Genomic DNA, 14,070 nt, shown 5'->3' on the forward strand with positions numbered 1-14,070 from the left:
CATTGGTCCTGAGGAAGAGGTTGTCACCTTGAAACGCGTAGACCTATGAAATAAAAGAATACTCATCTTCATCAACATTATACGTCTTCATTTGGCTGATGCGCAGCATTAACCCCTTTTCTGCCTTATCTTGTATGCCCTTTGTTTTTCAGACACAGCTCATCGGGCGACAGGGTGTAATCGCTCACCCTGCTCTCCCACATAGAGACCGGTCGCACAGAAGTGGGGTCCGTCCGCCACTTCCGTTGTCTTCCGTGTCTGTCTGGCAGGACCCTACCCCCCTAACACTTCCAAGCGGTTTGGGGGGCATCCGCACAGAGGGACAGGCGGATGGTCCTTGCCCCTCTCCCCAAAGACTCTCTCGCTCCCGAGCCTGATTGTGGGGTAGGAAGACGAAGACAGTACCTAGGATGGAGAGGTACCCTTCCGGTCTTCCCTATCCCCGGGACGACCGTCGAGAGGTCTTCCCTTGCCTTCCAGGACGCATCCAGGATCAGGACAAGCCGGGACCTCAGGGTAAGTACTCTGAACCCGTCCCGGGTTATGAGGGGGAGGGATCCCGTCTATATAATCCCCGCAGCCCCCTCGCCATTTGGGTCAGGGGGTCCCATATCTCCCTTAGCGCCCCACCCCAGGCCACCCGTAGTTCCTGTAGTGCGGCCTCTCTGTGTCCCTCCGATCGGCCCCCCTGCCGTGGCGTCCGCTACCCGGCGTTTCGGCCCATCCCCCGGGGGCCGGTCGTTAAACTTTAACCCCCGGCCCCATTGCGGCCCGCAGCTCCATTGAGGCACGGCGTCCCTCTCCGGCGGACTACCTTCAAAATTTAGCCCCTGGCTCTGCGGTCCCCTCAGTATCTGCGCGCCCTCCAGCCCGCGTCCCCAGCCGGTATCCTGTCCGCGCGCGCGGGGTTTTTCAAATCTCCCGCCTCTTTTCTCTTCGCGCGGCCTCAGTCCTCCTCCGGCGTCTGACGTCACTTCCGGGCGCCAACCCTCGGCGCACGTCATCCCTGCTCCGGCCCTCCCCACCGGGTAAACTGCGCTGCCGCCGCGAAATCTGACATCCTCCGCCCGGGTAGGTTGACTCTGCAGCCGCCGCACCCGTGCTTCCGCCCGGGTGAGCGCTGCTCGCGCCGCCGCCAGGCCCGCTTCACCGGCCGGGTAGGCGTTCCTAGCTCCGCTGCGTCCCTCCAGGCCGTCTGTACCGCCACCGCCGCAGGTCCTCCCCGCAGGCAGTGATGGACCCTGCGCTCCCCACTAGCAGCGATTGGGCCACTGCTCCCCTGACCCCGGGGTCTGTCAGCGTTCTCGCAGCATTCAATGCGCTACATCTGAGCCCTCCAACAGGCCCCTAACCCCCCTCAGGGCTCATTCTCCAGGGTACTGTTCTACCTGAACTACAGTCCTGTTGGTGAGGGAACAGGCCTTTTCACTAGGATACCGCCTTGTGAAGCAGCCGTATGTCGTACAATTTTATTGTCTTCTGTCTGTGTTGTACACACATCCTCCTAGCCCAGATGTGCTCCTGATTTCTGGGTGTTCATTGTTATTTTGCCATTCTGTCTCCCAGATATTTACCGCCTATAGCACTAATTACTAATCCTAGGTGTCCAGCGGTATTTTGCGCCTGTGGCACAAATTACGGACGTCTCTACAGCATTCTAAATCTTTCCCAGACTATTGTCCTTACTCCCGGTTATCCGTCAGGTTACGGATAGATTATAGCGCTCTACCCAGCAATCAGAAGTTCACATCTCGCTACACACGTTGTTACACGGCGGTCCATGACTTGGCCTTCCGTGATCGTTCCAGTGTCTCCGTGAACCGGTCAGTTTCTTTCCAGTGTGTCCCATGCTTACGCCCTGTGTATTCATGTATCTGTCCTCTGTCCCACGTGTCAGTGTCTCTGCGTGCCACCTGACGGTTATAGTGCGCAGTTGCCACCTGTGCACAAGTGACACCAGTGTGCCTGTGTTTCTTTATGTACTAGTTTTCATCGGTGTGCTAGTCTCCTACTGTCCACTATCCAGCGGACCAGCGTGCCTCTTGGCACTGACCTGCTACTGTGTGCCAACGTCCCCCTGTACCTGTTCACTTCCCAGTGTGCCACTGTCTGCGTCAATCCTGATGTTCCATTACCCAGGTGCTTTGGGGATCCTGCCCGCTGTTCCATGGGCCAGCGTTTCCACATACATTTGTTTGCTTTGGCGTATCAGGGTTTTCACAAGCCCTTACATTACTCAGTGTAACAGGGTTTCTATACGCACCTGTCTACACCACTGTAACAGCGTTGTGTGAAACTTCCCACTGTTCAGGGGCTCAGGTCTCTATGTGCACCTGTCAGTTTCAGTGTGCTAAAGGGTTTTTTCCTATCAACCCGTCCGCCATTCTGATTGAGGGTTCCATAGACCTGTCCACTTGCCTGTGTACCAGTGTCTCTATATGTTGGCCCATCTCCCAGGGTGCCAGTATCCACTATCCAGTGCTTTCTCTATCCACCTACTCACCATCCGGTGTGCTAGTATTTCTAAGATGTACCCTCTATATATGTTGTGTGCAGCGTTTTCTATATCCCCCTGTCTACTACAGCGTGAGTGATTTGGGGAACCTGCCCTCTTACCTATGGGCCAGCACTTATCAGCACCAGAAGCCGGATACTGCAGCAGGCTTGAGTGCCCTGTTCAGCCTTCCGCTCATCTTCGACTTAGGCGAGAGCTCCATCCACCAATGCCCCATGAGGCGGCCCGCCAGCAGCTGTCGCATTCAGTGCCAGGATTCAAGATCACTGATCCTGCCCACTATCCAAGGGACTACCGTTTCTCCTGACCAGAAGCTGGGTACCATAACAGGTATGTGTTGCCCTGCTCACTACCCAGCAAGTCAAACGTAATACCTCACCTGGCGGGTCAGGTATCTCCTTCATCTTTGACGGAGACGAGGACTGTGGTCTCAGGTACGGCAGCAACTGTCACATTCAGTGCCAGTATTCAAGGTCGATGATCCGGTCCGCTATCCAAGAGGCCAGCGTTCTCTAGACCAGATGCTGGATACCGTAACAGGTAGGGGTTGCCCGCTTACGACCCAGCGAGTCAAACGTGCTACCTCACCTGGCGGCTCAGGTATCTCCTCCTTCTTCGACTGACGCGAGGACCGGTCTCCATGGATCCCTAACATGGTACGGCAGCAACTGTCATCAGGTCGCTTCCCAGTGACCAGTGAGTTTTCTCCTGCTTCAGACTACTCATTCAGGTAACCTGAAAGTAAGCCAGGATACCCTGGCCAGTTCTCTCTTCAAGCGATCTGCAGACTTTTCCTACCTCGCACCATACGGGTAACGTGATATTGAGGTAAGGCAACACGCGACCTTCTATCTGGAAAGTCGTGTGATTCACTCCCTGCAGCAACCACGGATCCTTTGACGCAGCACAGCAGCAGCAGCTCTCATTTAGTCGCCTCCCAGTGGCCTGGGACCTTCTCTGGCCTCGCACCATTCCTCTTAGGTAGCCACATGGTAAGGTTTTTCCTCTCTTGACCGTACACTGGCTGCATCGCTTCTTGAAGCAGCAGTCATTTGGGTCTTCAAATGAGGTAAGCAAGGTGCAGCTCTGTCCACTAACCAGTAGGTTGTCCGTTCTACTTCCTACCACCGTCCCCGGATGGTTCGTGGTAATTCTGGTATCTGCCTATTCCTTGGTCTAGAACTGCCTTGGCCGCACCCCCCACTAGGGTTCCGACCAGGCACTGTAAAGGTTTAAAACCATATATCGTTAATTACATTTTCTCTCTTTCAGATAGAGATCAGATTTCCTTATTCCCTTAACGGTCAACAGGTGAAGTTAAGAACCAGACACAGGATCGTCTAACCAGTATTGATTCCACGGAGGACCAGCTTCACCAAGGGACTTCTAGTATCCTGACTGCCCAGTCCTTGGGCCCACTCTTCCGGACAAGCTGTAAGGTTTCATATAACTGTCTGTCTACTTTCCACAGCAGAATTCTTCAGGGAGCCCTGAATGCTCAGACCACTGGGTGTTTCCACCCGAACACTCAACACTACAGTGACTGGCCCACGCCTGATCTGCCAATCTCAGTTAACACCTAGACATGACCTGCTTCCTTTTCAGGCCAAGAGGGGTCTTCTTTTCCCCTGCCCCGGGTCTCCCTCTGTTTTCCCCCCTATCGTAGTCATTCGGGTTGGCTCTTGGGGATATGCTAGTTCTCTCCGATGCACCTGACATACCAAATTCCGCGACCACTCGCCACCGCTTGGTCTCAGACGCTTGTGCATTCCTGCAAGTTCCTGCCAGACCACTTATACTCTCATATTCTCACTCATTTCCTTCCATTCGTCGTCACTCCTTGTTGTGACGTGATGACGCGTTCTATAATAATAAGAAGAATTTTTCATTCATTCTTCCGTCACATCTTCCTTGCCACCTTCCAGGGATAGGTGTCACTCCCCTGGTCGGCTAGCGCTTCAGCCGACGACATAGTCCGACCCCTTTCTCGGAGTCCCCCTCGAAAGGGTTCTTCCTTCTTCCACAGGTCTTGTGCCTTTTGTCATTCACAGGAGCCCTCTCCCATGGAGGTTCTCCTTCCCATGATTCACCGCAATGGTCACCCAGTACCCGATTCCAGGGTTCGAGCTTCCCAGTCACATCATTATAGATGCTAGGACTCCCTTCACGTCGTAGTGAGATTTGGTTCTTGGAATTCCTTGGTTCCTTAACCTTGTCATTTTTCTCCGAACCTCACAGGTTCTCTTGACCACTTACATACACAGGGGAACTATTTCCCATATTATTTTCCCCGACTGCAGGCTGTTTCTTCCACTAGAGTAAGATCACTTCTCTCAGGTGCTGTGGAATCAACAGGTCAGGTCCCCCTATGGCGGAATCCCCTTCCACTTTTCTCAAATGTCTCGAATCCCTTGCTCCCTCTTAGGTGGTCGGTTTTCTGTTTAGTCATCCTGCGGCAATAATGGGCCAAGGTTCCTTTGGCCTCCGCTTACCTGGCACCTACCTCTACCAGGTGCCCCAGTCCTTCGCTCATTCTTCCTCTCTCAAACGTAGTACCAGGGCCTGTCGGGCCTTTTCTTCTTAGCCTGACCTATCCCTGTCAGTCGCCTTAGTTCCTTAGCTTCTTACGTACAGGCCTCAGAGGATGCAGTTTCTCCCTGATCATCCTATTACCCAGGCATTTTACACTAGTTCTTTGTGCTCCCTAAGTACTCTAACTCCTCTCCTGTACTTCGGCCCCTGGCCGGGTAGGAGTTCCTTTCGGGGTCTGGGTCCAGGTTCCGGTCAAGTAATCTGGTCTCTCCTAACCCTGTTTTCGGGTTTTTTCTCTTCCCACCCTTGGGGACTGCTTTAGGACGTCCCATGGTTTCCTGTGTCCCCCAATGAAGCGATAAAGAAAAGTAGATTTTGGGTACTCACCGTAAAATCTCTTTCTTGGAGCCTTCATTGGGGGACACAGCACCCGCCCTTTTCTAAGACTTCAATGGATCCGGACTGTGCTAGTTTTCAAGCTTCTCCTCGTACTGCTTTTACACAAACTGATCTCCTCAGCTCCAGTCAGTGGGTGTATACTACGTGGGAGGAGTCAACTTTCTTATTTGCATAGTGTCACCTCCTAGTCCCAGCAGCATACACCCATGGTTTCCTGTGTCCCCCAATGAAGGCTCCAAGAAAGAGATTTTACGGTGAGTACCCAAAATCTACTTTTAGCTTATAACTTTTATAATTATAATTTTATTTTTTATTTTATATATAATATATAGAGATCTTTATATATATATTTATTTTTATATATTATAAATATATATATATATATTTTATTTATATTTTTATATATATATAAAAAAACACAGATATAAATGTTGGAGGTCTCGGTCAGAGCCGCCCATCTCTGCAGCGGTCTTTGGCATCCTCCTGTATTGTGTCGGTGATCAGTAAATCCTTCAGGTAACTGCTTAATACCTGAATGAAGATGACACAGACCACCTTTTACCTTTTCTTTGTATTCTTCCCTTTCTGTATTTCGGGGGATTCGAACCTGGGCTGCTGCGTTGACAGACCGTAGCTCTACCTCTGTACTCTCCATACAGGGGCTGCTGTTACATCTGTTACTGACCCTCTCCACCTCAAAAGTCCTGCTGATCTCCGGCAGACTCAGCCAATGAGTGGACCCGCAGTGTAGGGGCGGCTTACAGGTCCATTCACATTAAACATATACTATATATTCACGGGATTGCGTAACTGCTGATTGATAAATAATCTTGCAATGTAAATGCCCCCTTAAAGGGTTGTCCACTACTTGGACCTCACCTTTTTAAATAGTATATTCCCCCCTGCAAAATACTCCCCCACTATACCATTTCAGTGATGGTGGTGGCCAGGTCTCCTAAGGTTTGCATGACACAGTTATGCCATGTGAGCCCTGCAGCCAATAAGTGGTCGCTATTAACTTTTTTTTTTTTTTTTTTACAAACCTTGGAAAACCAGGAAAAGTTTGAGAATTGCAGCCCTATACTGGCCGCTGATCGGCTGTAGCATATTTATGTCACGCAAACCTTAGGAGACCTGGATCCAACATCATTGGAACGGCACCGGTATGGTGAGGGGATTACAGAGTATATTTATTGTGCAAGGGCATAATAAAATAAGTGATAGCTAAAAAGCAGCTCCAGAAAACACTCACTGATGCTGTGGTACTGCCATCGCTGGTGAATTCTCTCAGGAAGAAGTTGCAGAATTTTCTAAAAAAAAAAAAAAATAATACAGAAATGATAGACTGATGAATACGGTTATACTCTGTGTGTCGGCAACTGGTACATACAAAACACGGCATTCAGCAGCAAGAGGAATAACAGGCGGGACGGCCACACAGGATGTATCCACAGTACCAAAATAAGTGGCACATTGTGAGGATTTTGTAGTGGATTTGTCTCAGTTTTCCCTGTGCAGTGACAATCTGCAGCAAAAAGTGACATGCACAGAGCGGGTCAATTTAAAGGGAGGTTGTCATCCCCAAAATGCTATTTAAATTAAGCACATACTCTTATAGGAGACTTAGCCCCTGCACATATTCTAGGTTTATTGTACAAATCTGTCGCTCCATTGTGCAGAAAACCCTCTTTATTCCAATATGCTAATACGGGTGCTCGGTGCTCTCTGGATGTGGCTGAGCAGCTTTGGTGCATCCTTCCCGCCCCTATGTTTGGATGCTCCCCTTCTCCCTATCACTCACTGTTGAAGATACTAGATCCTCCCTATCTGGTCCTGCACTCACTCACTGTTGAAGATACCAGATCCTCCCTATCTGGTCCTGCACTCACTCACTGTTGAAGATACTATATCCTCCCTATCTGGTCCTGCACTCACTGTCGGAGATCCTAGATCCTCCCTATCTGGTCCTGCACTCACTCACTGTTGAAGATACTAGATCCTCCCTATCTGGTCCTGTACTCACTGTCGGAGATACTAGATCCTCCCTATCTGGTCCTGTACTCACTCACTGTCGGAGATACTAGATCCTCCCTATCTGGTCCTGCACTCACTCGCTGTTGAAGATACTAGATCCTCCCTATCTGGTCCTGCACTCACTCACTGTTGAAGATACTAGATCCTCCCTATCTGGTCCTGCACTCACTGTCGGAGATCCTAGATCCTCCCTATCTGGTCCTGCACTCACTCACTGTTGAAGATACTAGATCCTCCCTATCTGGTCCTGTACTCACTGTCGGAGATCCTAGATCCTCCCTATCTGGTCCTGCACTCACTGTCGGAGATCCTAGATCCTCCCTATCTGGTCCTGCACTCACTCACTGTTGAAGATACTAGATCCTCCCTATCTGGTCCTGCACTCACTGTCGGAGATCCTAGATCCTCCCTATTTGGTCCTGCACTCACTCACTGTTGAAGATACTAGATCCTCCCTATCTGGTCCTGTACTCACTGTCGGAGATACTAGATCCTCCCTATCTGGTCCTGTACTCACTCGCTGTTGAAGTTACTAGATCCTCCCTATCTGGTCCTGCACTCACTCACTGTTGAAGATACCAGATCCTCCCTATCTGGTCCTGCACTCACTCACTGCTGAAGATACTAGATCCTCCCTATCTGGTCCTGCACTCACTGGCTCAGTGGTTAGCACTGCAGGCTTGCAGTGGCTCAGTGGTTAGCACTGCAGGCTTGCAGTGGCTCAGTGGTTAGCACTGCAGTCTTGCAGTGGCTCAGTGGTTAGCACTGCAGTCTTGCAGTGGCTCAGTGGTTAGCACTGCAGCCTTGCAGTGGCTCAGTGGTTAGCACTGCAGGCTTGCAGTGGCTCAGTGGTTAGCAGTGCAGTCTTGCAGTGGCTCAGTGGTTAGCACTGCAGTCTTGCGGTGGCTCAGTGGTTAGCCTTGTGGTGGCTCAGTGGTTAGCACTGCAGCCTTGCGGTGGCTCAGTGGTTAGCACTGCAGCCTTGCGGTGGATCAGTGGTTAGCACTGCAGTCTTGCGGTGGATCAGTGGTTAGCACTGCAGTCTTGCAGCGCTGGGGGGTCCTGGGTTCAATTCCCACCAAGGACACTATCTGCAAGGCGTCTATGTTCTCCCCGTGTTTGTGTGGGTTTCCTCCGGTTTCCTCCCACACTCCAAAGACATACAGATAGGGACTCTAGATTGTGAGTGTGAGGCAAATCCCGGGATATGAAGATGAATTATGACTCCAGTCATAATCTCTCATCACTCCCTGGCAGTGCCCCCTCCCTTCCTGTCCTCAATGTCCAGCATCTGTGAAGGTGTTACACCTCCATGGCCATGTCCTGTGATATGGAAATGAGGTGGTGTGGGAACAATGGACACAGGATGACTCCCTGCCGTCACCCTGTAACAAGAGTTGTATCTCATTAGCAAGGCTATGGAACTAGCTAGACAGAACGACTCCAGTAAAAAATGGTTCATATCTCGCAAGCCATATTTCCGATAAATATGGCAACCATAAAAATGGTGTCTCCGCATGTGGACGATGCCGGCACACCCTTTTTATGGGAGCAGGACATTGGGAAATGCCCCAGGCGTGATATCAGCCAATGGGGAACTGGCAGACAGGTCATGAGTCCCCTCGTTCTGTGGCTAAATTCATAACTGTCACAATGAGAGCATTGGCGTCTGCCTACGACGCTCCCAGGCAAAGTTATGGCCAATATCCCCTTTGCTGGATAATTCTGATCCATGCAGGGGGAGTGGCAGTGCTTCCCTGTGAGGTCACTAAGGTAGGAGGGGACCTGGATTTGTCCAGGTTGATAACCCTACTTCGGCCATTTTCCAGGGTTCTTTCGCTGGGGGCACGTGTAGGAAACATCTGTGGGAGTTCCTGGAAACCTGGTCTACAGCGCCCCCCTGTGGCCAGACGCACAAGGTAACTGATTGAATTGCATACCTGTTTGAAAACCATGCTTTGCTTGTAACTGTACTCTGACATATGTATATTCTGTAGATTCCCTATTGTATATATTGTAGTTTCTAGTGTGCTTTAGGCTGATTAAATTATATAATTAATCTTGGGCTGTTCTGTTATCTCGATCTTGAATCCCACGTCTGTGTGTTCGGCTAATAGTTACCGTAAATCGGTTGGTGGCAGCGAATTGTGCCAAGGATTATTGTGGGGAGGCCAGTGAGATTCGGGGAGATTTTATATATTCCGCCCGCGGAGGTCGGGGGAATATATACCTTACTCTCACCGGGGACCCTTCAATAATCGGCATAAGTAGTATAGCGGCCTCCTTGCTTATGGTCGGGCAATTCCATAATTGGCCTGACTATAAGAGGGGCGCTAGAGAGCGCGTCACGTGCTCTGTCTGTCGGTCGGGAGGTATAAAGGAGGGGTGACCCCCACTTGTTACCCCCCGATTGTGACGTACTGGTAGCCAGCGCGGGGGATTTCTGAGTGACCCCCCCGGTGGTTTGTGACATATTGGTGGCATAGCGGTGGGATCGAGATAATAGTGTGTGTGAGTGTGAGACCCATACTCCCAGACACTAAAGACTGCCTGCAGCAGCTGTGGCTGCTGGGGTCTTCAGACTAGCTCAACACTAGAGTGTCAGAGTGCAGATACTGTAAGGTGTGTGGAGGCATCAGGTGTCAGTTCTGTGTCAGTGACCAAAAGTCTGCAAGAATGGCTGATGGCACCAGGAGCAGAGCTATGCAACTGGCCAATGCTAAGGCAGGAGCCGAAGAGAGGGAGGACGGTGCTGTGGACAGCAATGAGGAGGTTGCCCACGAGTCCTCCAGGAGCTCGACGCCAGAAAACCGTTCTGCCGAGGACATTGCGCAACCTGGCACTGCTGGACAAGATGAGGAGGAGCTCACCCAAGGTTCCTCAACGAGCCAGATGCCAGCCCTCCGCTCTGAAAGGGACAGTGAATCACCAGGCTCCGCAGCGTGCCGCAGATCACCACGTGCCATTCCACCGAGCCTGGGAGGCTCGGATAGCCTTCTTCAAATGGCTATGGCCCTTCTCCAGGCTGGAGACCAGAAGGGCTACAAGGAACTCCTGGCAGAGCGCAGGGCAGAGCGGCACGCAGAGCGTGAGGCTGCGGAGCGAGAGCGGCAGGCAGCGCGTGAAGAGCGAGAGCGACAGGCAGACCGTGACTACCAGCTGCAGCTAGCTCAGCTCCGGCCCTCATCAGCCACATGTGACCTTCGAGACACCAAACTTCCAAAGGTCCGTGTTGAGGACTTCCCAGTGCTGGAGAAGGATGGAGACTTGGACTCTTTCTTGACTGCTTTTGAACGGACTTGCTTGCAGCACCATCTGGACAAGGACCAGTGGGCCAAATACCTGACCCCCCGTTTAAGGGGTAAGGCCCTGGATATCCTTGGTGACTTGCCTGCTGAGGCAGATCAGGGCTACGACACCATCAAGCGGGCCCTGATCCAACAGTACAACCTCACTCCAGAGTCCTACCGCAAGAAGTTCCGGAGCCTACAGAAGGGACCAAAGGACTCCTGGGCTGACCACCGGCGGGCACTTGCCCGAGCTGCCGACCACTGGACCCAAGGCCTGCAGCTTTCCACCGGACCGGAGATCCTGGACTTGTTCATCACGGAGCAACTCTTGTGGAACTGCCCTGAGGATCTCCGCCAGTTCATCCGAGACCAGAAGCCAAAGGGGTCCACGGCTACAGCTGCCCTTGCCGATGACTACACCAACAACCGGGCCCCTGAGGCCAGGAGAGCAGCCACCAGCAGCACCTGGAGAGGGGGTAAGATGAATTCTGCGACTGCCCCACCTGCCCCTAGACTGCAGGGGGTGTCCCCCTCAACTCCCCTCTCCAGGCCCGTGGCGGAACCAAGACGGTGCCACCAGTGCAACCTACCTGGACACTTCAAGGCCATGTGCCCTCAGCGTCCCAAGGCCCCGGCTCCGTCCCCGTCCCAAGGGCCGCCCAAGGTGTATTGTGTGGGTGGGGGTGGTGGTAGGTCCCTGGACAGCTTCCAACCTGTCACCGTCGGCCGGTCTGTGACCATAGGACTGCGAGACAGCGCCTCGGAGGTGACTCTGGTGCGGCCTGAGATGGTGTCCCCCCAAGACTTGATCCCTGGAAAAACCCTCGCTGTCTCCGGGATTGGAGGCACTGACCCGGCGCTGCCTGTTGCTGACATTTATGTGGACTGGGGCGCAGGGCGAGGGGTGAGGGAGGTGGGGGTAACTGATCGGATCCCTGCAAACGTGCTACTTGGGACAGATTTGGGGCAGATAACCTCCCAGTTTGGGCCCCAACCAAGGGCTGAACCTTCAGCCCGTACTGACATGACTCCTAACAATGTTAATGTGTTATCTATGAATGATGTAAGGGAGGAGGGAGTGAACTCTGATTTTTCTGCTTGCACAGACACCATAGACACACACACAGCTGCAGCTGTGACAGGGGAGGGGGTCAGAGAAAGGTGTGACAATGCCTCTACAAGTAACCAGCCTGTGAGCTGGGATCTGTTGCCCTCTGCAGGGATAAGCAGAGAGCAGGGTGCTGCAGGGGGAGGACCAGTGTGTGGGGTGGGGGCTACCACAGCAAATGTGGGGTCCCCAGAGATTTCACAGCGGGGTTCTGTTGCTGCAGGAGGGGAACAGGCAGGTGAGATTGGGGCCGGTCCAGGAGCGGAAGTGCTCCCAGGTAAGATCTCGGTGCATGGTTCCCCCACAACCGGGGTGTCAGGAAGCCAGGTAGGTCTGCCTGAACCGGCGACTTGGTCAGGAACGGAGGAGGAGCAGGCACGACCCACGGTCGCAGCGGCTGTGGCCGCGGTCACCCGCAGTGGGAGTGCTGGAAGCCAAGGGGCCTCCCGGAGGTCCGATAGCTCTTCCCCTTCTGACCAAGTGGCAGCCGAGTCAGGTGGAGGCCAGGACACAGGTCCCGGGGTACTGACTGAAGATGTGACAGTCTCGTCGATTCTGGCCACATCTAGTCAGGGGTTTCAGGCAGCGTTAGAAGCTGATGACAGCCTGAAAGCTCTTAAGGAGCAGGCGGCACAGCCTCCCTCGGACTCGGACCCGGAGCGAGTGGTCTGGGACCAAGGACGGCTGTACCGGGCCACGGTCCAGCAGGGTTCACCGGAGGCGTGGCCCAGGGACCGACAGTTGGTGGTACCCTATCCGTTCCGGACGGAGTTGTTGCGGATCGCACATGAGATTCCGATGGCCGGACACCTAGGGATCGCTAAGACCAAGGCCAGGTTAAACCAGCATTTCTACTGGCCAAAAATGGGGGCCGATGTGGCTGCCTACTGCCGTTCGTGTGAAACCTGTCAGAGAGTGGGGAAGGCGGGGCCACGCCCCAAAGCCCCACTGGTATCTCTGCCCATCATCGATGAGCCTTTCAGGAGGGTGGCTGTGGATCTGGTCGGCCCGCTGGCCATCCCCAGCAGCTCCGGGAAACGCTTCATACTGACGGTAGTGGACTATGCCACCCGGTACCCAGAAGCAGTGGCCTTGTCGTCCATTCGGGCTGACAAGGTGGCCACCGCATTGCTGGAGATTTTCTCCCGAGTGGGTTTTCCCCAGGAAATGCTCACTGACCGGGGGACCCAATTCATGTCCCAGCTGATGGAGGCCCTCTGTAAGCAAGTCCAGGTGCGACATCTGGTGGCCAGCCCGTACCATCCACAGACTAATGGCCTGTGCGAGCGGTTCAATGGCACCTTAAAGCAGATGCTTAAGATGTTGGTCGACTCCCATGGGCGTGACTGGGAGCGGTATCTCCCACACCTGTTATTTGCTTACCGGGAGGTTCCACAGGCCTCAACAGGATTCTCACCGTTTGAGCTCCTGTACGGGCGACGTGTGCGGGGCCCCCTGGCTCTGGTGAAAGAGGCTTGGGAAGGGGATTTGGCCACCCCTGGAGTGTCGGTTATCGAGTATGTCATGCGCTTCCGGGACAAAATGCAGGCCTTGACGCAACTGCTACACGACAATATGGCTCAAGCCCAGGCCGATCAGAAGCGTTGGTACGACCAGAACGCTTGTGAGAGGACCTACCAAGTGGGTCAAGAGGTGTGGGTACTGGTCCCCGTACCACAGGACAAGCTTCAGGCAGCCTGGGAAGGCCCATACCTCGTGTACCAGCAGCTCAACCCTGTGACGTACCTGGTCACCCTGGACCCTGCCCGTGGAAGGCGGAAGCCCTTCCATGTGAACATGATGAAGGCACATCATGAGCGGGAGGCATGTGCGCTCCCCGTGTGCAACCTGCCCGAGGAGGGAGAAGCGGAAACCCTCTTGGATATGCTAGCCCAGGTTAGGGCAGGCGGATCCATTGAGGATGTGGAGGTTGGCCACCAGCTCTTGGAAGACCAACGGTCCCAGCTGTGGGCCACCCTCCTCCCCTTCCGGGGGTTGTTTACCAACCAGCCCGGAAGGACTGACTTGGCTGTCCATCACGTGGACACTGGGGATCATCCCCCGATCCGGCGTTCAGCATATCGGGTCTCCCTGGAGGTGCAGCAACACATGCGCCAGGAGATTGACGAGATGCTGAAGCTGGGGGTGATCCAGGCATCCAACAGCGCTTGGGCCTCGCCTGTAGTCCTCGT

At 53.4% G+C, this 14,070-nt stretch overlaps 1 protein-coding gene across 5 annotated transcripts in view; it reads right to left on the reverse strand.

The window, feature by feature from the left end:
- RALGAPA1 (Ral GTPase activating protein catalytic subunit alpha 1) overlaps window positions 1–14,070 on the reverse strand; it is a 371,616-nt gene that overhangs the window by 320,595 nt on the left and 36,951 nt on the right. For all 5 annotated transcript variants that reach the window (XM_075330777.1, XM_075330774.1, XM_075330775.1 and 2 more), the window contains exon 4: window positions 6,699–6,756. In XM_075330777.1, the coding sequence (XP_075186892.1) occupies window positions 6,699–6,756 (58 nt within the window). The remainder of the gene's footprint in view (window positions 1–6,698; window positions 6,757–14,070) is intronic.

This window comes from Anomaloglossus baeobatrachus, chromosome 12 (genome assembly GCF_048569485.1).
Source record: "Anomaloglossus baeobatrachus isolate aAnoBae1 chromosome 12, aAnoBae1.hap1, whole genome shotgun sequence".
Taxonomy (NCBI): Eukaryota; Metazoa; Chordata; class Amphibia; order Anura; family Aromobatidae; genus Anomaloglossus; species Anomaloglossus baeobatrachus.